This window comes from Cervus canadensis, chromosome 2, assembly GCF_019320065.1.
Source record: "Cervus canadensis isolate Bull #8, Minnesota chromosome 2, ASM1932006v1, whole genome shotgun sequence".
Taxonomy (NCBI): domain Eukaryota; kingdom Metazoa; phylum Chordata; class Mammalia; order Artiodactyla; family Cervidae; genus Cervus; species Cervus canadensis.
Window position 1 is genome coordinate 71531125 of NC_057387.1, and position 27467 is coordinate 71558591.

The following is a 27467-nucleotide window of genomic DNA, read 5'->3' on the forward strand; positions in this document are numbered from 1 at the left end:
AATCAGGACAAAGTAACAGTGAAAGGCAGTTTGTGAATCAGAGTTAAGATTTATTCAAAAGTTTTGGTGTTTTCAGACTCTTAGTTTATCACAAGAACTGAAAGCACTACATAATTGAAGGCTGGAGTCTGTGCAGATGGGTCATTGAGCTTGGAACAAGCCACCTCATGAACTTTGCTTAATGATGGTGTGGATAATACATGGTACTAGAAATACAAGTTACATTTATGTAATAAACATTGCAATTGGTCCTAGGAGAGGAAAACATGTCTGGATAATGACTGGTCATAAAACTGCTCACCCTTTTCTGACTATCACTGAGATTTTTTTTTTAAACAGAAGAAAGTCATTATGTCTATTTTACACATATTATAGTATGCCTAGAATACTGCCTATATTTCATAAATCATCAGAAATATTCATGTTATTAATATGCTTTCCAAGGGCTATAATTACATATTCAGTTAAAACTCACTTTTCATCCTTTATATATTTTGAAGTTTACCTCTCAATTACAGTCAGCCTTTGAGTCAGAATTAGAGTGAGCCTTTAACAGTCTCTTTTTTCTTTTTCCCCTTCCCTTTTAATTTTCTAACAAGTTTAGTTAAGTGTTTGGCCTAACGGGAGAAGAAAAAACCTGAAAAGCAAAAAAGCCTTGAAATAAGCTTGGAAATCATTTTGCAGTCAATGATGCAGGAACCATTGTTCCAAGGTGGATTATTCCCAGTAATACTGTCTAGGCACAGTATTATTAATAACAGGATGCCAGCAAAAATGCTGCTGATCACAAAAGCTGTCATGTTGACTGTCATCTGTAGGACTTGACTTTATTTTTATTTTTTTTTTTTTTAATTTTTTTATTAGTTGGAGGCTAATTACTTCACAACATTTCAGTGGGTTTTGTCATACATTGATATGAATCAGCCATAGATTTACACTTATTCCCCATCCCGATCCCCCCTCCCACCTCCCTCTCCACCCGATTCCTCTGGGTCTTCCCAGTGCACCAGGCCGGAGCACTTGTCTCATGCATCCCACCTGGGCTGGTGATCTGTTTCACCATAGATAGTATACATGCTGTTCTTTTGAAACATCCCACCCTCACCTTCTCCCACAGAGTTCAAAAGTCTGTTCTGTATTTCTGTGTCTCTTTTTCTGTTTTGCATATAGGGTTATCGTTACCATCTTTCTAAATTCCATATATATGTGTTAGTATGCTGTAATGTTCTTTAAAAGACAGCAATAAGAACTGATGTACTTTATGATGTGCTCTATCTTGCCTGACAGTAAACTGATTGGCATGTGACATGTCAAGTGTTACAAGTGAAAATAGTTCCTTGATTAAACATGGTATCTGAAGACCTGTAAACAGATAGGTAACATTATTCAATCTTCAGACGTGCAGCCAAACGGCACAAAAAGTCACATATAGTTCTGCTTTCAAAATTAAAAAGGAAGGACTTCCCTGGTGGTCCAGTGGCTAAGTCTCAGCACTCCCAATGCCAGGGATCTGGGTTTGATCCCTGGTTTAGGAACTGGATCCCACATGCCATAACTAAGAGTTTGCAGGCCCCAACTAAAGACCCCACATGCTGCAACTAAAACTGGCACAGACAAATACATACATATTAAACAAATTAAAAAGGAAGTGTTTAGTTTTTGGGTTTCACTGGTGGCTCAGTGGTAAAATAATCTGCCTGCCAATGCAGGAGTCATGGGTTTGATCACTTAGTTGGGAAGATTCCCTGGAGAAGGAAATGGCAACCCATTCTTACCTGGGAAATCCTATAGAGAGAGGAGCCTGGCGGGCTACAGTCCATGGGGTCGCCAAAGAGTCAGACATGACTTAGCAAATGAGCACGCATGCATTTAGCCTTGGTCTTGATGACAGGAGTTTCAAATTCACACAAAATGAAACAGCACAATGCCTGATTTTTGTATGTGAATGAATTCAGAAAGTGTTGATGTGAAAATTTTCTTGCCTTTATATCATATAGACACACTGTCAATTCAAATAATTGAAACATGTAAAATGTAATCTCTCCTTTGGCCTCTCCAGTCATGGAGATAGCACTTAAAAATCTTTGAGTACAAATACTCTTTGTATACAATGAAAACAAATTAAGGTAACTCTTTCTAAGATAGCATGCTCCAATTAAACAGTTATGTTTTCTTTAAATTAATAAAATCAGAGAACTTCCAAGGGGGCAAATATACATTCTTTGCTTTTAGACCTTTTATTTTGTAAAAACACTTACTTATTCCATATATAGAACAATATCATATGGATCAGAGGTAGTAAACTTGTCACTCAGATGTAGGCAGCTTGGCTCCAGAACCTGTGTTCTGAACTACACCTATCTGATTTATGCAGCTAAGCTTACGCTCTGTGATTTTTGGATATCCTCTCCTTCCAGTCAGATCAACGATTTATTATAAAAAGTATTAGTGCACTGAAAGAGAAGGAGACTTTATGAAGGAACTTCTTTGGAGAGGTTACTGCCATTGTGTGAGTACCTTCCCACCCCAGAGAGGATGCTCTCTCGGCATTGGCCTTTCATTCTGAAACAGGAGTTCTAGATACTGAAGAGCAGTCACATCACGGTAGAGATAACCCACAAGAGCATCTGCCAGACTGGTTCATGGTTGCTCAGTGTTACAGGAGTGCTATAGGAGGAGACAGACATACTGCCCACTTCTAAGGGTTACATGAGACATTTGCCCTAAGCTTCCTGAGCTCTTGCCCCATTGTCTCCTTTCCAGGGATGTGGATGGGGTTATCTGATTGGTAAGTTCTGAAGAAGACATTTAGGGTCCACACTGCCTCCCACTGACCAGCTGCTGGGGGCTTCCCTTCTCATCACCCTGAGTGGCTGTCTGCATCCGGACTCCCTGGAGAGCTGACTCCCATGTCTACTGACAAGAGGCGGCAGGTGGATGTGCCTGGGGGCACTCAGAGGGACCCCTGGCTCTCAGGAAGGCGGCTCTGGGAGCCCAGGTCTATGGCTCGAGGCCAGGAAGCCTTGAACTTGGGTCTACTTGATCAGGATCCATGTCCTCTCCCCAGAAGGCCCCCCAGCTGCAAAGTTCTCCAGGTCTGCCCATGAGAGCAGGTCAGGCTGGTCCCGCACAGAGCAGGGATCCAGCGCCCATTCACGTGTGGCCTTGGAGCCATGTGCAGAGTTGGCATACCTGGGTGTGTGTCTGCTTCTGCAGCCAAGAGTGTCCTGAGCAGGGGCGTGCTTTTGTAGGCAGCTCTGTGGTTTCAGAGGGCTTCCCAGGTGGTGCTAGTGGTAAAGAGCCCGCCTGCCGGTGCAGGAGACCGAAGAGATGTGGGTTTGATCCCTGGGTTGGGAAGATCCCCTGGAGGGCATGGCAACCCACTCCAGTATTCTTGCCTGGAGAATCCCTTGGACAGAGGAGTCTGGCAGATTGCAGTTCACGGGGTCACAAAAAGTCAGACATGACTGAAGTGACTTAACACAACTGAAGAAGAACTGGGCACAGATGTTGGGTTCAGAACCCCTCTCCTCCCTCCTAGCGCCTGCCTAGGACATCTGGTTTTGCCCTGCAAGTTTCCAGCTATACAGCAATATGCCCCATGGAATGAAGTTACATGAGCTAATTCTTAGGAAGATCATGGGAGCCAGGCACATCAGCCACATCCTCCAATGTCAGTTTTATCAGTAATAAACATAAGTAGGCAAAAAGTAAATTTTGGTGATGTAAATGGCACTTGGAAAAGTTTTTGATGGGACCAGGGCATGGAGTCATGGTCTTTCAGTATTAGCAAGCAGGATATGCAAGATTTGATTGGGGGTTTATTGCAACTCACAGCACTCTTATTCCCAAGCAAATGGTTGTTTTTGTGCAGACGGGGCTGTTTTATCAACACTATATTGACCTTGCTGATTGTATTGGGCACTGGTCACAGTGTTTAAGCTGTTGCAGTTAGACCTCAAGTCCTGGGCTTGATCCTCACATAAGCACTCTCCCTGGCCTTATAAATCAGAGAACTCTCAATGTGGATGTTCCCACAGAAGAGTAGTGAATTTGATTAGCAAACAAATGAAAAGTAACAGGGAGTCCTTATAATGAAGAGAATCTGTCCTTTCCTAGGCAGAATTGAGAAAGATAACAAACATGTCATTGAAATGATTGCATATATAAAAGCCACAAACAGAAATAATAAAAGTCTATTTGGAGCACTTGGTCTGTAAGAATTGAGTTTGTTAAGGTATCCAGGGGGAATTGGAATGGTATGAAAAGGAGCATGCTTTAGCTTTATTATTTTTACAGAAGCAGTACAAAAATAAAAACAAAATAAAGGAAAACTGGCTAATTACATTGGAGGAACAGCGAGCTTTCCTTAGGAGAAATATTGAGATTTTATAGGATATATTAGACAGATAGGAGGAAGAAAATGGGAACTTTCAGGCCAAGAGAAATAAATATTAAAACAAAACAGATAGACCCAGCTCTGATGAATTTTCGAGGAGAGAGTAGAAAAGCAAGAGATGTTTCAGTTGCACCAAGTCAAACAGTTATGACTGTAGCTTAAAGAAATCTAACCAAAGCAGAGAGATAGAATTTCAGAGAGCAATCTGGAATGAATCCCCAAGAGATGGCAGGGTCTGGGAAATTACAGAGGATGTGGCCTTTCAAAGCTGTAGGTAAAGACTCCAGAATGACAGCAACTGGGAACTACAACTCAAAGAAAGGGGACACAATACCAAAGCATCCACAAAATCTGGACAAATTTAAGGATAGAAAAAGTATATTTAAAGCATTATTAGGTGAGTTTCAAAGTGACAAAATCATTATAGGTGAGGGTACAGGCACTATCTTGTCCTAAGGAAAGACTCCAGAAATTTATACGGTTATCTGTTTAAAGGAAGATCCAGGGCTTCCCTGGTAGCTCAGACTGTAAAGAACCCTTCTTCAATGAGGGAGATCTGGGTTCAATCCCTGGGTTGGGAACATCCCCTGGAGAAGGGAACGGCTACCCACTCCAGTATTCTTGCCTGGAGAATGCCATGGACAGAGGAGCCTAGCAGACTACAGTCCATGGGGTCGCAAAGAGTCGGATGTGACTGAGCGACTTTCACTTTCACTTCTTTTCAAAGGAGACATATTACAGGAAAAGGCATGCAGAACAATAAGAGATGGATTGATCCTGATTTCATGGGAAATTTCTCCCTCTGCGTGATTATCCAACCCAGACAAGTGAGGATAAATATGATTTCCTTGAATAGTGAATTCTTTTGAAAGACTTGGAATTTATTGATTTAGTAGCTCTCATATAGAAGACCTCATGAGACGAAGTTTAGGAAAATATATTACAAAAAATATATTTGAGTCCAAAAGCGGTGAAAACCTAAAAACCAAAGTACTAGGAAATAGTTACAGTTTTACATTATTAAAGAAAGAAATAGATCAACATGGGAACAATTTAAAGTCTTAGAAACTCAGTTTAGACCCCTGAAATAGAGTTGCCAGATTTAGAAATAAAAGACACTTTTGATTTTCCAGGTTGATTTTCCAGGTCAAACTGATTGGGCCACAAAGCCTAAATATGTGGTCAGACATTATTCTGGAGGCTTCTGTGAGGGTGTTTTTGGATAAGATTGATATTAAATTAGTAGAATTTGAGTAAAACCAATTACCCTCCATAATGAGTGTGTGTGTGTGTGTGTGTGTGCGACATGCGCACTCAGTCACGTCCAACTCTTTGCGACCCATGGACTGTGGTGTGCCAGACTCTTCTGTCCATGGAACTTTCCAGGCAAGAATACTAGAGTGGATTGTCGTCTCCTACTCCCCACATATTCCCGACCCAGGGATTGAATCTGTGTCTCTTGTGTCCTCTGCACTGGCAGGCAGATTCCTTACCTCTGGCACCGCCTGGGAAGCCATATGAGTGTGAGCCTCATCCAGTTAGTTGAAGTTATTTCTAGAAAAAGTCTGACTTTTCCAAAGAAAGAAGGAATTATGCTAACAGATGGACTTTTAGATTTACATATCAGTTTCTTCTTGGTTCTTCAGCCTGCAGGTTTTGAACTTGCCAGCCAAAATAATTAGGTGAGCCAATTCCTTTAAAATACACACACACACACATACACACACACACACACACATATATATGCATGCTATTGTTTCTGTTTTTCTGTAGAATCCAAACACCCTTATCTGAGTTTCAGATAAAGAATAATATTTTAATTTTAAATGTAAATGTTAAATAAGATATAAAAATGTATTTGTTGTGTATATTCATCCAAATTTATCTGGGTGTCTTGTATTCTGTCTGGCAACATTAACCTAAAATCAGTAGAACAACAGAAAGAGATGAAACACTACATGCCTACTTAACTTCTGTGAAAACGATAATATAGAGATTCTACTCAAGGCCTTCCCGGAACAATCCAATGTTGAAAAAAGAAAGTTTCTTGAAAGAACAGACACTTAGCCTCATTAAGTCCCTGCTGCTGCTGCTGCTACTGCTAAGTGGCTTCAGTCGTGTCTGACTCTGTGTGACCCCATAGACCGCAGCCCACCAGGCTCCCCCATCCCTGGGATTCTCCAGGCAAGAACACTGGAGTGGGTTGCCATTTCCTTCTCCAATGCATGAAAGTGAAAAGTGAAAGTGAAGTCGCTCAGTCGTGTCTGACTCTTAGCGACCCCATGGACTGCAGCCCACCAGGCTCCTCTGTCCATGGGATTTTCCAGGCAAGAGTACTGGAGTGGGGTGCCATTGCCTACTCCACATTAAGTCCCTAGAGGCACACATTTCTGAAGAAACAACAGTTGATTTAGGCCGGGAATGTGCTGTGGTTAATTATCCAGATGAAACAGATGACAATGACAGCAGTTATAAAGGTCTAAGCAATTCCATGGTCTTCCTGGTGCTTCAAATGGTAAAGAATCTGCCTGCAAAGCAGGAGACCTTGGTTCAATCCCTGAGTCAGGAAGATCCCCTGGAGAAGGAAATGGGTACCCACTCCAGTATTCTTGCCTGGAGAATCCCATGGACAGAGGATCCTGTCAGGCTGCAGTCCATTGAATCCTAAGTCAGACATGACTGAGCGCCAAGCAACAAGCGATTCCATAGCAGTGCATGTGGCAAAGGGCCCGAGGTTCCAGGGCTAAAACACTTGCTCATCAGACTTTGTAGAAACCATGCCGTTAGTCAGACTCACATTCCGCCCGTATCTGCCACTCAAAAAAGGCAACAATTTTTAAAGGCTTGAAAATATTGCATGGGGAAAAAAGTGAAAGTTTAAAGTGTTAGTCACTCACTTACGCCCGACTATGCATGATGCCAAAATTAACCTCTGGATAGGAGGGTTCTTCCAGTTAAATTTAAATGCAGCGCGATTCCATAGCAGTGCATGTGGCAAAGGGCCCGAGGTTCCAGGGCTAAAACACTTGCTCATCAGACTTTGTAGAAACCATGCCGTTAGTCAGACTCACATTCCGCCCGTATCTGCCACTCAAAAAGGCAACAATTTTTAAAGGCTTGAAAATATTGCATGGGGAAAAAAGTGAAAGTTTAAAGTGTTAGTCACTCACTTACGCCCGACTATGCATGATGCCAAAATTAACCTCTGGATAGGAGGGTTCTTCCAGTTAAATTTAAATGCAGGAGTCATAGAATTTAAAATTTGTAAATTGGTGTGGCTAACTCCTTCATCACTTTATTTGTGACGTTCTACATATTCTGGTCTTCCCACTTAAAAGTGCCCTCAAATCCCACAAAAAGTGCCCTTGACTTTGCTCTTGGTTCCACAATATGAATCACCTTCTATGGATTATAACCTACTTATTTTGTTTAATGTCTGTTTTCCCCGACAAGAGCATAACTTTGTTGAGGCTAGAAATGTTTGTCTTTTTTGATTTTTAAATTTTTTCTCACTGCGTGTCACAAATACCCAGAACAGGGAGACAGGCGCACATGGCCCCCCAAACAGTAGATATTTGTTGGATAAATGAATATAGTTTAGTCATATTGCAGAAACCTTGCTAATCATGTAGAGCATTATTTGGATAATAAGTAGAACATGAAGTGTTAAGACTTTTGTTTACAGTGGTCTTGAAGTTAAATCTACACTGCTTCACCTCTCTGCCCCAAATGATACCAGAAGAGTTCATGAAAGAATAGCAGTTTATATCTGGGAGAGATTGCCTTAATTAATTCCCCTCTAGTTGTCTAAGGGCTTAATATTTAAGCTCTGTAGCTTAAGACATAAAAATTATAAGCAACATTGCAAGTGGAGCTGTTTCTCCACTCACTTATTTTCTGTGTAGAGAGATTTTTCCAACACTATAGACCTCTTATCTCTTTCCTAACTCTTACTAGGAAATGCAGTGATTTACTTTCTTTGTAAATTTTGAAGAATTTGACATGTGTAGGCCAGCCCCTTCCTCCATCTTTCTTTGAGGTGAACCTGCATTAGGGAAGACAAGGTACACTGATCTGTTTCTCAATGCTATACATTTTGTAGGAGGAATTCCCCACATGAGCAGGCCCATGGTTTTTCTGAACTGCTGTGGCTGAGTGGGTTAAGTATGCATTTTTAGTGAGAAGTCAATTGTTGTCAAACATCTCAGCTATGTCCTCCTATCCAGCTTTTAAAAGTAATGAAATTGATGCTTGATCTCTAACTTCCTGACATCTTGTCAATACCTTAATTGGTTCCAAAATTATTCTGGAAAATGGAAGTTATTTATTGGATTCCTTTGAACTCCAATAGCGGCTTCCCAGGTGGTGCTAGTGGTAAAGAATCTGCCTGCTTATGCAGGAGACATAAGAGATGCGGGTTGATCCCTGGGTCAGGAAGATCCCCTGGAGAGGACATGGCAATTCATTCCAGTATTCTTGCCTGGCGCATGCCCATGGACAGAGGAACCTGATGGGCTACAGTCCATAAGGTCACAAAAAACTTGTACACAACTGAAGCTAGTTAGCATACACAGGCACAGATTCCAATAAATATCGTGGCATGAATCGAGTTTCATCATTTACAGTTTGTTAATTTTGGGGGGTAAACTTTTATTAGAGTATAATTGCATATCAAATATTATGCTTAATGCTAGTGGTAGATAAATGAGTAAGATGTATCTGTCTGCTCTTAAGCAACTTAGAACCCAACTAAGAGGAAATAAACATGCAAGCAAATGATAAAATACTGTGCTGTAAGTACTGCACTATTAATCTGTGCAAAGTGTTTCAGGGACCAATAGGAGGGTGTTCCTTCCTGCCATCTGCCAAGGAGAGGAGAACCTTTCATAAAGAAGGAATAAATTAGTACGGTAGTTCCTACTGAAATAAACGGAAGGTTGTAGAAAGGTCTGAAATTTTATGTGAAAATGCCTTTCACCAGATAACAGAACCAACCCTTAGCAAAAATATAGCAAGTGAATTTGTTTTTAAAATCCTCACCTATATAACCATTTTTTGACCTTTCCTTTTTCTTTCTGAGCATCCAAAATTCTCTCGAGATTTGATTCTTTGCTGAGATTAGTGATCTAAAATCACTCTTATGTTAGAGAGTCTTAAGATTTGACTAGTGTTACCCTTGAAGGAATTTTCATTTAAAATAAGTTCAGTGATGATTCAAGCCCTAATTCAAATGAATGGTTTGCTAAGCCAGAGGTGCCAATAAAATTAGTGCTAGTGGATTCTAAAATTATATCTTACATAGAGTCTTGGGACAAATACAACTGCTGATAACTGAGAAAGCTGGTTTAAACCTGTGGATATTCCAGAAAAGAATTCAAGACATATTTTTGCCTGAATTTCTGTTACCAACTTGAATGGAAAAGTTATCTAAAATATACCAATTTTGTACTAAACTTGCATGAGCTTGATTTCAATTTTTTAATGAGTCTAAGAATGTTCAGGCTATGAATCTAATTTAATCTAATCTCCCTTGTAGCTTATCTTTATAATACATCATACCCAAACTATTAGTGAATAACATGTATTAATTTCAGACGTGCTGATAAAATTCAACTTAAAAATGTAACTTTGTTTTTTTGTTATGACAACTGTGTAGTCACAATCTAAGATATTAATAAAAAATCAAACATATAATAAGATTTTCAAGCTAATAAGAAATCACTGACCATTTGTTTCTTTTGAGGCCCCCAGTACGAGTATCATGTACATTATCCCTTTGACTTTGTTGTAGGACTTAAGAAATGGTCGCTGTAAAGGAAGACCTCAGAAATGAGAAGTAGGAAAGACTAGTTTTCTAGAATGGATATGCCAAACTAAAGAGATAAACAGAGTTGAGTAGGAATCTGTAATTCAGCAACTCTGATGTTTTAGATACATGAGCGCTAGTTTCTAACTCTTTAAGCTACATGCACATGTTATACACCTTTCTTTGTATGATAATTTATGCTTAAAAAATTTTAAGAATTAAGCAGGAAGTGAATCCTGGAGAGCTAAAATGAGGGCATAGAATACTGTGTGTAGCATATAACATGGAACAGCAGGAATAAGATAGCTTCTGAAGTCAAACTTAACATTTGCATATCAACTTTGGCACTGACTGGTTGTGTGATACTGCGTGAATTATTTAACATGTCTGAGATCCTATAGCCTCATCTATGTACATGCGGGCTAAGTTGGTTCAGTCATGTCTGACTCTTTGCGACCTTATGGACTGTAGCCTGCCAGGTTCCTCTATCCATGGTATTCTCCAGGCAAGAATCCTGGAGTGGGTTGCCATGCCCTTCTCCAAGGGGATCTTCCAGACCCAGGAATTGAACCTGCATCTTCTGCAGGTCCTGCATTGCAGGTGGATTTTTTACCACTGAGACACAGGGGAAGCCCCAGACTCATCTACACAATATGGCCAATAATTAAGCTTGACAGAAAGGAGGGCTGGCCCTAGAATGGAAGGGAGATGTAGAGGAAATGGGTTTCATTCCAAACAAGAAGGAAACTGTATTTTAAGAAAAGCTAAAAGAGCAAATGAAGATAATGAAAACACAACTGCCCACAAATTATGGGGCTTAGATAGGAAAAGAGGGCTCTGCATGATAAACAGAGGCCTGGAAGTCACTTTAATATCATTGGGGACTTCCCTAATGGCTCAGATGGTAAAGAATCTTTCCTGCAATGCAGGAAAACTGAGTTCAATCCCTGGGTCAGGGATCCCCTGGAGAAGGGAATGGCTATCCACTCCAGTATTCTTGCCTAGAGAATTTTATGGACAGAGGAGCCTGGCAGGTTACGGTTCATGGGGTCCAAAGAGTCAGACAGGACTAAGCAACTAACACTTTCACTTTCAGATTCCTGATCTCCCAAGTACCACCTCTTCTATTTCTATGTTCCCATTCTCATCTCTAAAAACAATTTGGGATAGCTATGTATACATAGACAAATATATACTACAAGCAACTGTATGGGATATAATGCTGAGTAACTTTACCTTTTCCAGTATGCTAGGCCAAATGGCAAATACATTACCTTACTTTCATTACCTTACATTATCTAGGATTACTTTTAATACTAAACCAACTCTTGAATGTGATTGGTCCAGTGTAATAGGCTTAAGCCAATGAGTGCATAGCATTCTTATGGTGTATAGTGATGATACAGGAATAGGGATTTATCCCAGTTTAGGCTAATGAAAGGATAGAGAGTATTTTCTAGAGGCATCTAGGAAGTTTCCTAGCATAAACAGAAGCCCGGAAAAAGATAGTAACTCTTCCTCTGCACACTGACATTGTTACACACATGTATGAGGTCTATAACTACATAGCACGGTGCTACCATCATAAAGGGTTACTTCAAACTTCCTTAGCAAATATGAACCCTCCCCCACCTGCACTGCCTAAGAGCCCTGACCAAGTGAGTGAGATGACAGTTACACCAGGTCTTCCACACTGTACTGGAAACACTGGAACATAATTTGAAAAGAATCCAAGTATCCAAGTATAAAGAATCCAAGTATCTAGAGACTTGGTAAAGAATCCAAGTATCCAGAGACCCAATCAGTGAGAGGGGTAGGCTTAGGATCTTTTAAATTAATGTACCCCACTTCTTATATTGCATTTAGTATTCCCTACCTCTCTATCCTGTTCACTGTAAATCATCCAAGGGCTTGACTGGTTTTCAAGCCTTGGACACATACTTAGTGTGAAATTCTTAATAAGGATGGTTTCTGAAAAAGAACATTAAAATAGGAAACAGAATCCCAAAAGAAGGGGTAGATAAAAAGCAAGAGCAATCACAGCAAAAGTGAAAGGTGACAACCTGATATGGAGGGACGCCCAGATAGAATTCTAGATAGGAACTGGCATTTACAAAACTGTCCTTGAGTCATCAGGGAGAAGTTAAATCATGTTCAATAACTTCTAATATGAAGGCAAGAACTTGACTAATTATCATGATTTTTACCAAACTGGTTAATACAAGAATATTTTGACATTTTGTATAAATAATGAAGTAAACAACCGTATTGAGAATGTACATATACCAAGGAACTGCAGGAGATCTCTAGATCCTAAATGTGGCCCTCAGCTAGACTCTTGGTCATATAAAAATCTAGACTCTTGGTCACAGAGCCACAAGAAAGCAAATTCTGCCAACAGCCTAAGTAAGCTTAGAAGTGGCCTCTTCCCCAAATGAGTTCATGATGAAACTTCAGCCTGGTGAAACTCTGAGGCAGAGAACCTAGCTAAGCCCCACCTGGATTGTTGATCCAAAGAAACTGAGATAAACTGTTTTTTTAAGACAGTAAATTTGTGGTAATTTATTACAAAGCAATATAAAATTAATACAGCATCATAAAGAGATTATGGAAGGTCTGAATAAAAGCTGTCTCAGCAGAGTGATTGAATAGGAGCCAGACTGCATTGATTTGGAGGAGTGAGAGGAGGGTAACAGGAGTGAGCATAGATGACTCTTTTAGAGAGGTTTGCCTGGGGACAGAAGGAGAATGTAGGGCTGTAGCTGAATGGTGCTTTGGTTTTGAGGACAACGTTTTTATTTTTGTTTTTTAATGGGAAGTAACAAGCATATTTAAAAGTCTGACCTTTCAAAGGATCAATTTTTACTTGGTTCTTGAAAATTTGTACTTGATTCTTGAAAATTTGCTTGACTATGCTAAAGGCAGCATAGCTAGATATAACTTACATGAAATAACTGGTTAAAAGCAATATGTCTGATCTAATATCAACATTAATATTGAAAATATTGTAAATGATTATAAAAGAAAGTAGTATAAATTCTGTCATTCAGCTAAACCCTCTTGCTTGCAAATCTCCAAATGAAAGAGGGCCTCCTTGCATTTGGAGGATCCTATCGACTGAGAGATAGCACACACACACATTGTCAGAATCAAGTTCCACTATTCTTTCAATTCTCAGCACAGGGAAGCCACTATTATTTGACTTTCTATGATGATTTTCTAAGGTGGCAGCTTCCCACAGGAGCTGACCTGTAAGTCTTGATCTAGATCCCATGTTGAATTTGCAGAATTATGAGGAAAGAACTTTGTGTGAGACTAATCATGTGAGACAAATTACCGTCTAACACAAATTACTATCTAACACTGCTGCAAGAATTCCAGCTTTGTATCATTTGTTTACAACCTGTTCCTTGCTGTATATTATTATTTCTAAAAATAGGAGTTTTAATTTCCCTTCATTTTCATTTCTTTGATCGAAACATGCTTTACTATCCTCAAATGGTTAGCTGAAAATAAGCACTGCAATAATAGATGAAGAGGGAGAAAGCAAGAAAGAAGAAAACTTGCCACATCCCAAGTTCTATAACAGGTACTTTATATAAATCATCCTTAATTCTCCAAACAAACTTTCAAGGAAGACTCTTTAATTATCCTAATTTTTCAAATAAGCAGACTGAATCATTTAGATTAAGAAAATAATACCCAGGGTCCTGCATCTGATCATATTGTGTCACATTAAAGAATAAATCCCTGTGTATAACTTTAAAGTTAATGTCTTAATTAACTACTGTATTGCTCTAATTCTAAAAAAGAGGATTCTTTCTTAGGGAATTAACAGCAGGCAGTACAAAACAAGAACTATGTATTAAACTAACAAGGAATAATGCCAGAGAATATTACTTTGTATGTTTATCATTTCTCATTATGACCGTCCATGTTCAACAACATAGTCAATCCAGTTGAGCTCCTATAGTGATATTTCAAAACTTGTCCTGACTGCCATGATCCAGTTGTTGAGGATTTGCTTGTTATAACAGAACAAATAGTTTTTTAATGCACCTTACATTAGACAACAATAAGACTTAGTTCTGAAATATGTCTATTATTATCAGGCTTTTGTAACCATGGTAATTTAATGTTATCTTGCAGCCAGTCACTTGACTTAGGCTAATGGTTTTTAGGTTTGAGCTTGGATCAGAATCTCCTGTAGGGCTTCTTCAAAACACACAGATTATAGGACTTGAATCTCAGATGTTTGGATTCAGTAGATGTGGGTTGTAGATCTTAAAATTTGTGTTTCACCAGCACATTCCCAGGTGCTGTTGCTAGTTTGGGGACCACCCTTTGAGACCCACTGGCCTAGACCAGGGTTTTAAAACCTTTTTCTGTAAAGAATCAGGTAAATACTTTTGGCTTTGTGGACCATATAGTTTCTGTCACAGCTGCTCAACTTTTCATTTATTGTGGAAAACAGCCATACACAATTCCTAAATGAACAGAGATGGCTGTATTTCAATAAAATTTTATTACAGAAAGAGGTGTCAGGATGTATTTAGACTGTAGCTGGTCAACCTCCGAGTTAAACCAACTCAGTATAAGAGGCCTGAAAAATGACTTTATATATACTAAATATACTCTGTGACTCCAAGAAAATCAACTATAGCTTTATTCGCAAAACCCCTTCTAAGTTTCTAAATAAAACCTGCAGACCTATAACAGAGACTAAGTTCATTGTGTTAAACCATCACAAAGGAGAAATCCCAGTGAACCCAATAAAGAAGCAATAGTTTTATGCATAAGTCTGCCTTTTACAAACAGTTTTTGTTTTAACATCCCCATTAACTATATCTTCATTTCCAAATTTTAGTTTTACTTGGATATTGTTTATAATGTTGGAAGTTATAAATACACCAAATGAAGCACTATATCAAATGACATAGATGCCAACCCAATCAGATTATCTATTGACTTTCTAAAAAAATGAAAGAAAACAAAAACACACTGCTTGACATGAGTAAGGCCAGATTTAATATATTTGGTCTTCACCCAGAATAGTGTACTTCAAACTAATTTAAAATACCAATATGACCTTAAAGTCTACTAAATTGTTTATGCCAATGAATCCACTGCATTAGCTCTATCCATAACAACAGTGTAAATTCCTGCAAAAATACATCATTCGGATAAATTTTTGTCATAATAAATTGTGATTTAGTTCCCTGCAAATAACCAAATGCAAACGCCATGAGGGAAGCTAGTATTATGGATCATCATATAAACTTAAAATGCAAATACTGTGATAAAAACATCTCCAACAATGCTATACACTAGAAACATTTAGACAAAATCTCTGCAACTATATATTATAATATTTTGATAAGTTAAAGATGGATTAAAATGGCTTTATGAGGGAATACACGACTCCTCATTCAAAATTTGTTCCTAAATTCAATTAATTCAAATATTTCATTTTGATCAATGGATTTATATTTGCCACTAGACATTTATTCTTTAGGCTAATGCAGTGGTTTTCAAAGAGTCCTTGGTTTGTTGTTGTTTTGTTTTTTAAAGGTTGAAAGAATATTGTGGTCAAAAGAAACTGGAAAATGTTCATTTAAAACAAATTTAATTTTTTTTTAACTTCTTCAGAAGCAATATTCATGGTACATATGTCTAAGAAAGATGTGGTAAACTGCAGCCTTTTCCAATCTCAATTGAACACAGAACCAAATTATAAGTAGAGCATTCTGAAGTACACAAGAAACAATAAAGAAAACAATGTTCTTAGTGCTTAAACCCAGGTACCACATGATATTTTTTACAGTAAATTCAATTAGATTCAATAAGTATTTTGTTAAATACCTCTATTATTTGATTGATCACTTAAAGGTTAACATTTTAGTTTTGTTATGCTACTCACCTAAGTCTATCTAGAACAAAGTTAATCCTATTAAACATACTTACACTCCTCTTCAGGCCTCTTCCGAAGTGCTGCACGAACTTCTTTACAAGGACTTCTCTGATATTGTGGGGGATTCCTTCCCCGTATTAAGTTCTCCATCCTATAGGAGGAAATTAAAAGAGTAGTTTAATATAAAAATCTCAATACATTTTGAAAAATTAAATGATTTAGATCAAGAGTCAACAATTCAGGTATATAGAGACGCTTAGTAGACCACATCCTTAAGAGTATTGAGCAAGGAGCAGGACAGTCGGGAGTGGCAGGGACTCTGCATAAACTGGAGAGGGCTAGACTTTTCTAAGGCATTTCAATTTTAAAAACATAGAAACCCATGCGGATGAAGCTCATATGCACATTCTCCAATCAGGGACTCTTATGGGCTGAATGTTTGTGTCCCTACCCTCCTCCATTCCTCCCACCTCCCACCTTCACAGGCTGAAACTCTCACCCCTAAAGTAACAGTATTTTGATGTGGAACCCTTGAGAAGTAACTGGATTATCTGAGGTCATAAGGGTGGGGCACACATAATGGGATTAGTGTTTTTATAAAATGAGGAAGGCAGACTAGAGCTCCCTCCCCTGCACAGGAGGATACAGTGAGAAGGCAGTCATCTACAAACCAGGAAGAGAGCTCTCACCAGGCACCAAGTCTGCTGGTGCCTCTGTGTTAGACTCCAAGACTCCAAAACTGTGAGAAGTAAAGCTCTGTAGCTTAAGCCACCCAGTCTGTGGTATTTTGTTATAGTTACCCAAACTGAGTAAATCAGAGACCCACTGACTAAAAAAGTGATTACTTACAAAGCAACACATTTATTAAAAATCAGGTTACACTTTAGGAAGAAAGAACCTTTCACCAGCATTCTGAATACCAGTTTTCCAGAGTTTACTTGCTGATTTTCTCTGTGCCAATTAAATTGAGAAGGATTTTCTAATTCTAATTAATTGTGACTCCTTGAAAATATGGTTAATATAAAGTGCACTTCTCAGTTACTTTCAATGCTGACAACCAGAAAATAATAATAAATGGACCAAATGCAACTTGAGTTGGAATATTAAACAGAATATACTCTGTGATTAGTATTTTCTGGTTTTAGTAAACCTTACAGTTGTGTGCCACCGTTGTACATTCTACTTATTTTGAAAACATTAAGCAACTATTGAGTGTTCAAGATTTGAAAATTCAGAACAAAACAGTGACATGTATCATTTTGAAAATAAAAACATAAACTTATAAGAATCTGCTATATAACCCAGGGAACTCTACTCAATACTCTGTAATGGCCTACATAGGAAAAGAATATAAAAAAAGAAAAGAAAATATAAACACAGCTTCTTAACATCTACATAATTATTCTAATGGAATACCACTGTGCTGGCTGATAGCATATATTGAAAATAGCATGGTTGTCATGGGTTACAGTAGTGGAAGATTGCCTAAGGTTAGTAGTACAGAGACATATTTCTAGGGTCTAGAGAGGAAATTGGGAAAGGATGATCCAATAAAAGCAATATGTAAAATGGCATGAAATATGAGTATATAACATTTTTGTACTGGAATAGTAACATAATAGGGCTAGTAGTAAAGAACCTGCTGCCATTGCAGGAGACATCAGAAACCTGGGTTCAGTCCCTAGGTCAGGAAGATCCCCAGGAGGAGGGCATGGCAACCCACTCCAGTACTCTTGCCTGCAGAATCTCATGGACAGAGAAGCCTAGTGGGCTACAGTCCATAGGGTTGCAAACATCCGGACATGACTGAAGCGATTTAGCAAGCACGCAGTAACATAACGATATTCCTATTAGAGGCTGTCACTGGTTCTAAAAAACACTTTTCCAAATATACTTACTGAAACCAGTCTATTCATAGGTAAGGACTACTTTGTGTGTGTGTGTGTCTCCTGCATTGGGAGGAGGGTTCACTCATATGCCCAGGCCATGTATATAAAGTACAAGAAAATATTTCTCAATGTGTGATAGCTTGAAACAATTTCACTCAAAGCTCAAGTGAGAAAAAAGCTTATCATTGTATGATAATACATTGTATGGTAATACAATGACAGGTAAGAAAATGAAAATCTCAAGAGTTTAAGACATAATTTGCTTTAATGTTATATATGAGGAGCATGGTCTGAGCTTCCAGGACCAACTATGCAGTTTCAGTATAAACCATGCAAATTATACAAAATGTTCTAGATTCTGACTCTTGAATTAATTCAATGCAGAATTTTGATTATATGTTTCAGCAAATGCATGAATTTTCATGATGATATAACAATCCAAGTGAACTTATAATTAACCACTAGTATTCACAAGCTCAAGATAGTAAACTACAACAAACATAACCTACAAATGCAAGTATCTACACAAAATTGTGATTTAATTTTAAAAATCAATTTTTAGTCATCATGATTATACTAATGAGGGATGACAACTTATCCTGGTTGGATATCTATGTAAACCAGTCTCTTAGATGGGTTATTAATTTTCTTTTTATGTATCTGACTATTGAATATATGAAAAATGAAAGGGGTCTAATTGATTTCCATGTAACTACACTTGAGGGTATGCCAGAAAAACTGAATGTATGTTAGAAAGTACTGCTAAGGATTCCAGGAGAGTTTCACTTACAATGATTGCTAATTGGCATCAAAGATCATGAAGAATCATGGTGCCCAAATGTTGCATTATGGGAATGCTCACAAGTAGATATGCAAGAGATTATGCAGTATTATCAAAGAAGTATGGTTTAAATGGGATGAGCCCAGGTTCTGGAATTGGACTGCTTGGGTTAAACTTCCATTCTGTCTCTTAAAGAAATATTTCAGGGAAAGATAGTTATTTTGGTGCTTCCCAGGTAGCGTTAATGGTAAAGAACCCTCCTCCCAATGCAGGAGACACAAGAGACATGGGTTTGATCCCTGGGTTGGGAGCATTCCCTGGAGGAGGGCATGGCAACCCACTCCAATATTCTTGACTAGAGAATCCCATGGAGAGAGGAGCCTGGCAATCTATAGTCCATGGAGTAGCAAAGAGTTGGACACGACTGAAGTGACTTAGCACACACTCATGCATACTCATATATAAAAAATATATATTATATGTAAATATACTATTATACAATGTAAAATATAATATTACACAATGTAAAAATGTTCATCTGCTAATTAACATGTTGATTTTTTTAATCAATTAGTTATTTTAGAAATGCTTGCTTTCATTTGTGATATTTTAAATTTTTAGAACCAAGAAAAAGATAACTGGGGTCAAGGAAACTCACTATAAACTATATATACAACACAGTAATAGATGAATATAAATTAAAATAGCATTAAAAGTTGTCAGATGCTAAGTGTTATTATACCCAGTGGGAAATATACTTTGAATCAAATTAAATGTGTTACACAGCAATGTTCATGCCAGAGCTAATATAACTGTGAGATTTCCATCCTCTTGAGATTATACTTCTGGCTACTTGAACTCTTCTACCAGATGACCAGCATCATCTATGATCTACAGTGTGCATTAAATGGTCAGACAAAATGACCAAGAATGAAGCCTGGGAGCACTGCCAGGACACAGCAAAGATGCTATTCTAGCTACTCTCAAGCTTGGCATGTCACCAGTGGGAGTGTGTTAACAGTGCCAGCAAGAAGAGACTAAGTGTGATGACCACAGGCAAGACAGATGCTCTAACAACTCACTGAAGAGCTCTGTAAAGTGCAGCCTACATGTCAACTGCTGGGAAGAAATAGGGGCAGCCAGACTGATATCAAACAGCATGAAAAAGCAATCAGAGGTCATGAGCAACCATGTCCACAACTCTCTTGGCAGTGTCTCCAAAACATAGGTCACGAAATTATCTGAGCAACTTTATATAATACAGATTCCCCCATTTTCAGTACTAAAGATTTCCATTCAATAAGTTGGGGTCAGGTACAGGTAGATATATATTTTTTTAACATTAATTAAGTGAGTACATGAAGGTTGTATATTGTCACTTTGCTTATTTAACTTATATGCAGAGTACATCATGCAAAATGCCAGGCTGGATGAAGCACAAACTGGAATCAAGTTTTCCAGAGGAAATATCAATAATCTCAGATATGCAGATGACACCACCCTTATGGCAGAAGGTGAAAAAGAACTAAAGAGCCTCTTGATGAAGGTGAAAGAGGAGAGTGAAAAAGCTCAACATTCACAAACCGAAGATCACAGCATCTGGTCCCATCACTTTATGGCAAATAGATGGGGTAACAGTGGAAACAGTAACAGGCTTTCTTTTCTTGGGCTCCAAAATCACTGCAGATAATGACTGCAGCCAAGAAATTAAAAGATGCTTGCTCCTTGAAAGAAAATCTATGACAAACCGAGACAGCACACGAAAAAGCAGAGACATTACTTTGCCCACAAAGGTTTATATGGTCAAAGCTATGATTTTTCTAGTAGTCATGTTTGAATGTGAGAGTTGGACTTATAAAGAAGACTGAGTGTCGAATAATTGATGCTTTTGAACTGTGTTGGGGAAGACTCCTGAGAGTCCCTTGCACAGCAAGGAGATCCAACCAGTCCATCCTAAAGGAAATCAGTCCTGAATATTCATTGGAAGGACTGATGTTGAAGCTGAAGCTCCAATACTTTGGCACCTGATGGGAAGAGCTGACTCATTAGAAAAGACACTGATGCTGGGAAAGATTGAAGGCAGGAGGAGAAGAGGACAACAGAGGACGAGATGGTTCGATGGCATCACGAACTCAGTGGACATGAGTTTGAGCAAGCTCTAGGAGATGGTGAAGGACAGAGAAGTCTGGCGTGCTGCAGTCCATGGGGTTGCAAAGAGTCAGACATGATGGAGGGACTGAACAACAATAAAAAGTGCTTCTAAAACAGCCTTATACTAGTTCTAATACTGGCTTTGGGAACCCTTGTAAATAAAAATATGTATACTTGAAGATGTAGGAAATGGGAGTTCAGTGAGGTCATTCTACTGGTTCAGAGGTAAGGTGAGGTCTGGTGAGAAGACTGCAGTTAGGACAGGTACTATCAAAAATGAGAAGAGTGGCCAAAGCAACAGAGTCAGGCTTGCCATGTCAGTAAGTTTAAAGTGTCTACCATGTGATACCAGTCAAACATCTTTTTCTTTCCATAGCTACTCCATCTTTCATGATATTCCTTCCAGGGCCTAGACTATGGTCAATAGGCCATAAGTATTTAATAAATGATTCAATGGATAGATGAAGTCTGCTCTATCCTGGCAGAAACATTTGGAATATTCTCCACTTTCATTCCAAATTTTACCCATCCTTGAAGATCTATTTTTAATTTCTGATTACACTCAAAAACAAATCCAACCACTTCAAATATACTCAGTTCTTGCATTCTGAGTCTTCTCTATGATATCTACTAAATGTTTGGAAGTATAACCAAAGATTTTCCAGCTAGTATTATTCTTCATTTCAATGTTTGGATCCTTTACTCATATAGATTCTAGACCACTTGAGGGCTTTGCCATAACACATTACATTTGTCAAAATACTGTCATATAATTTGTTTCATTTTCTCCACAATTCTGAAGTAGATAGCAGTGCATTACTATTTACAGATGAGACAACAGGAAGTCTAAGCAACTAAGTAACATATGCAAGGCAACACAAGAGGGCCAGAGGAAGGACTTGAACTCAGGTCCTTTGACTCCCAAACTATAATCTTCATCTCACAATGCATAGAAAAGGTTGTCAATCTTTTCTTTTTTCTAATGTTTAGTGTCCCAAAAAGTAGTTTTCTTACTGAGTTGTAGATGTTCACTAAATCTTAAAATACAGAATATTTATCAGTTACTGTCACTTTAACTAGGGCTTCTATTAAGTCTAAAAACTAAATAGAAATAATTCATGGTAAAATAAAATAAAAGTAATAAGAATTTAAAACATGAAAATGAACTTATGCCTCTGCATATAGAAAAAGAAAGAAAACTATTGCTATAGGATTTTTGAAAATAATGATTGGTAGTCTATTCTGTCCAGGGAAAGAGAATAATAAGGTTGCATGTTGTAACCATCCATCCGTACAAAGTTCTAAGGTCAGGTGACCACTCAGCTTTTCAGAAATCCTTTGTTCGCTTTGAATTTAAGGAAAAAGAGGAAAGAGTTATTAATAAAAAGGCACTGGAAAGTCTTCTTGCTTTATCTCTAAGCTGTTGATTTTCTTTTTATGGAAAGTGGAGTCTGAATTTAGCACTCCAAACCAAACTGGAGCCAAACTAGAACTATGAACACATATTAAGAATAAAGTAGCCATTCAAAAGTCTCAAGTATTTATCAAGATCCAATTTGAACTCCAAATGACAGTGCAAAAATAATCAATATCCAATTATCTCAGTCAAATATTTTGAATTGATATTTAATAAGGACAAACTGGACAAAGTTAAACAGAAAGATTGTTGTGAAAAATATCACATTTAAACTACCCTTAAACTGCTCAGGTAGAGAGTAAAATGCCTAACATAATATAAAGATAGATAAAGCACTACTCAGTTGGAAAAGAGACAGATGTGTGATTTATAAAGCCAGTGATGGTGATTTACCAGACATTCAAATATCATGGACAGTCTCAAGGAGAAACCGGCTTTATACAGCCATGTCATACATTCATCGATGTCAGAAGAAATATCGAAACCTCAGATATGCAAATGAGGCCACTCTAATACTGAAAGTGAAGAGGAACTAAAGAGCCTCTTGATGAGGATAAAGAGAAGAGTGAAAAAGCCGGCTTAAAACTCAAAAAGATGATGATCATGACATCCAGTCCATCAGTTCAGTTCAGTCACTCAGCCGTGTCTAACTCTTTGCGACCCCATGAACCGCAGCAGGCCAGGCCTCCCTGTCCATCACCAACTAGCAGAGTTCACCCAAACTCATGTCCACTGAGTTCATGATGCCATCCAACCATTTCATCCTCTGTCGTCCCTTTTTCCTCCTGCCCTCAATCTTTCCCAGCATCAGGGTCTTTTCAAATGAGTCAGTTATTCACATCAGGTGGCCACAGTATTGGAGTTTCAGCTTCAATATTAATTCTTCCAATGAATACTCAGTACTGATTTCCTTTAGGATGGACTGGTTGGATCTCCTTGCAGTCCAGCGGACTTTCAAGAGTCTTCTCCAACAACACAGTTCGAAAGCATCAATTCATAGGTGCTCAGCTATCTTCACAGTCCAAGTCTCACGTCCATACACGACCACTGGAAAAACCATAGCCTTGACTAGACAGACTTTTGTTGACAAAGTAATGTCTCTGCTTTTTAATATGCTGTCTAGGTTGGTCATAACTTTCCTTCCAAGGAGTAAGCGTCATTTAATTTCATGGCTGCAGTCACCATCTGCAGTGATTTTGGAGCCCAAGAAAATAAAGTCAGCCACTGTGTCCATTGTTTCCCCATCTATTTGCCATGAAGTGATGGGGCCAGATGCCATGATCTTAGTTTTCTGAATGTTGAGCTTTAAACCAACTTTTTCACTCTCTTCTTTCACTACATCAAGAGGCTCTTTAGTTCCTCTTCACTTTCTGCCATAAGGGTGGTGTCATCTGCATATCTGAGGTTATTGATATTTCTCCCGGCAATCTTGATTCTAGCTTGTGCTTCATCCAGCCCATCATTTCTCATGATGTACTCTTCATATGTTAAATAAGCAGGTTGACAATATACAGCCTTGACATACTCCTTTTCCTATTTGGAACCAGCCTTGACATACTCCTTTTCCATGTCCAGTTCCAACTGTTGCTTCCTGACCTGCATACAGGTTTCTCAAGAGCCATGTCAGGCAGTCTGGTGTTCTCATCTCTCTCAGAATATTCCACAGTTTATCATGACCCACACAGTCAAAGGCTTTGGCATAGTCAATAAAGCAGAAATAGATGTTTCTTGAACTCCCTTGCTTTTTCGATGATCCAGCGGATGTTGGCAATTTGATCTCTGGTTCCTCTGCCTTTTCTAAATCCAGCTTGAACATCTGGAAGTTCACGGTTCACGTATTGCTGAAGCTTGGCTTGTAGAATTTTGAGCATTACTTTACTAGCATGTGAGATGAGTCCAATTGTGCAGTAGTTTGAGCATTCTTTGGCATTGCCCTTCTTTGGGATTGGAATGAAAACTGACCTTTTCCAGTCCTGTGGCAACTGCTGAGTTTTCCAAATTTGCTGGCATATTGAGTGCAGCACTTTCACAGCATCATCTTTCAGAATTTGAACTAGCTCAACTGGAATTCCATCACCTCAACTAGCTTTGTTCGTAGTGATCCTTCCTAAGGCCCACTTGACTTCGCATTCGAGGATGTCTGGCTGTAGGTGAGTGATCACACCATTGTGATTATCTGGGTCGTGAAGATCTTTTTTTGTGTTGTTCTTCTGTGTATTCTTGCCACCTTTCTTAATATCTTCTGCTTTTGTTAGGTCCATACCATTTCTGTCCTTTATTGAGCCCATCTTTGCATGAAATGTTCCCTTGTTATCACTAATTTTCTTGAGGAGATCTCTAGTCTTTCCCATTCTATTGTTTTCCTCTATTTCTTTGCATTGATCGCTGAGGAAGGCTTTCTTATCTCTCCTTGCTATTTTTTGGAAATCCGCATTCAGATGCTTAGATGCTCAGTGATCCAGTTCCGTCACTTCATGGCAAATAGATGGGGAAAAAGTGGAAACAGTCAAAGATATTATTTTCCTGGACTCAAAAATCACTGCAGATGGTGACTGCAATTACAAAATTAAAAGATGCTTGCTCCTTGGAAAAAAAGCTGTAACAAACCTAGACAGCATATTAAAAAGCAGAGACATCATTTTGCTGACAAAGGTCCATGTAGTCAAAACTATGGTTTTTTCCAGTAGTCAGCAATGGATTGAGAGTTGGACCATAAAGAAGGCTGATCACCAAAGGATTGATGCTTTTGAATTGCAAACCTAGTAAAGATTCTTGAGTCCCCTGGACAGCAAGGAGATAAAACCAGTGAATGCTAAGGAAATCAACTCTGAATATTATTTGGACGATCTGATCCTGAAGCTAAAGCTCCAATACTTTGGTCATGCGATGAGAAGAGCTGGAAAAGTCTGATGCTGGGAACGATTGAGCTTAGGAGCAGAAGGGGGAAATAGAGGATGATATGGTTGATTGGCATCGCCAACTCAATGGACATGAGTTTGAGCAAATTCCAGGAGATAGTGAAGGACAGAGAATCCTGAAGTCCATGGAGTGGCAAAGAGTTGGACATGACTTTGTGACTGACCAACAACAACATTTAGGGAATGACAAATATAATAGTGTGGCTTCCCTAGTAGTTCGGATGGTAAAGTATCCGCCTGCAATGCAGGAGATCCAGGTTCAATCAATGGGTTGGGAAGATCCCCTAGAGAAGGAAATGGCAACCCACTCCAGTATTCTTGCCTGGAGAATTCCACGGACAGAGGAGCCTGGTGGGCTACAGTCCACGGGTTTGCAGAGTCGGAAATGACTGAGCGACTAACACATACATACAATAGTATTGCTTTTCACCTCTTTTCTAGAAAATTGAATTAAAAATAGCTGGCAATCATATGGACTTCTTGAAAATGTAGATTCTACCCTTTCTAAACAACAAATCAAAACTGAAATGTGCAAAGTCACTTCAGTTGTGTCCAACTCTTTGCAACCCTATGTACTGTAGCCCTCCAGGCTCCTCTGTCCATGGGATTCTCCAGGCAAGAAATCTGGAATGGGGTGCCAGTTCCTCCTCCAGGGGATCTTCCCACCCCAGAGATCAAACCTGAGTCCGTTACACCTCCTGCTTTAGCAGGTGGGTTTTTTAGTACTAGCACCACCTGGAAAGCCTTAGGCGTCCAAACAATACATCAAAATTGGAATGTGAATGGTATATAATTCTCTCTATAGAGCTTGTAGCAAACAATTGTTCCATTGAAAATCTATGAAATTATTAAGAGCATGCATAGCAATGGGAATAAAAATCCAGCTCTTCATAAATTCAGAAAGCATCCTGTTCACAAAGTTCTAGATTTGAACTGATTTATTTTCCACCTATTAAAAAAAAATCTTTGCACTTTTTACTTACACACAAAGTAATACTGTATCAGAAGTCTGCTATGAAGATATTTTACTAACAAATTGAATTGATATGTGGAATAACAATCTTCCCTCATTGTGAAGCTCCTTACAGAAATAATTGTTACATGAAATATTTAGGATATGTTCACTGCTGAAATCTCTCTCTCTCTCTCTCTCTCACACACACACACACACAAAGGTTAAGTTCACTAAAATCAGAGTTACTCAGAAAATAAGTCCTTTAAAGCTACAGAAATTAATTGGTTGAATTAATAAAACATTTGCCTATAAAAATTAATGACATTCAAAGATGGAAAAAAATGTAAAGAAGGCGTAATAAGAAATAAATCAACACATCTAAAATATCCAAAAGATGCATACTCTATTGTTAATAGCAAAAACAGAGTTGGCAATGTAGAAAAACTGTATAAATTTAAAAAATGGTGAGCTGATGGGCATCTAGGTTGCTTCCATGTCCTGGCTATTATAAACAGTGCTGCGATGAACATTGGGGTGCACGTGTCTCTTTCAGATCTGGTTTCCTCAGTGTGTATGTCCAGGAGTGGGATTGCTGGGTCATATGGCAGTTCTATTTCCAGTTTTTTAAGGAATCTCCACACTGTTCTCCATAGTGGCTGTACTAGTTTGCATTCCCACCAACAGTGTAAGAGGGTTCCCTTTTCTCCACACCCTCTCCAGCATTTATTGCTTGTAGACTTTTGGATAGCAGCCATTCTGACTGGTGTGTAATGATACCTCATTGAGGTTTTGATTTGCATTTCTCTGATGATGAGTGATGTTGAGCATCTTTTCATGTGTTTGTTAGCCATCTGTATGTCTTCTTTGGAGAAATGTCTGTTTAGATCTTTGGCCCATTTTTTTATTGGGTCATTTATTTTTCTGGAATTGAGCTGCAGGAGTTGCTTGTATATTTTTGAGATTAATCCTTTGTCTGTTTCTTCATTTGCTATTATTTTCTCCCTTTCTGAGGGTTGTCTTTTCACCTTGCTTATAGTTTTCTTTGTTGTGCAAAAGCTTTTAAGTTTCATTAGGTCCCATTTGTTTATTTTTGCTTTTATTTCCAATATTCTGGGAGGTGGGTCATAGAGGATCTTGCTGTGATTTGTGCATTCATCAGCAGATGAATGGATAAGGAAGCTGTGGCACATATACACTATGGAATATTACTCAGCCATTAAAAAGAATTCATTTGAATCAG

General features: G+C 38.5%; 1 protein-coding gene across 3 annotated transcripts in view; it reads right to left on the reverse strand.

The window, feature by feature from the left end:
- Window positions 1-27467, reverse strand: part of LRRC7 (leucine rich repeat containing 7) — a 577609-nt gene that overhangs the window by 444085 nt on the left and 106057 nt on the right. For all 3 annotated transcript variants that reach the window (XM_043460998.1, XM_043460997.1, XM_043460999.1), the window contains exon 2: window positions 16170-16267. In XM_043460998.1, coding sequence (XP_043316933.1) covers window positions 16170-16267 — 98 coding nt within the window. The remainder of the gene's footprint in view (window positions 1-16169; window positions 16268-27467) is intronic.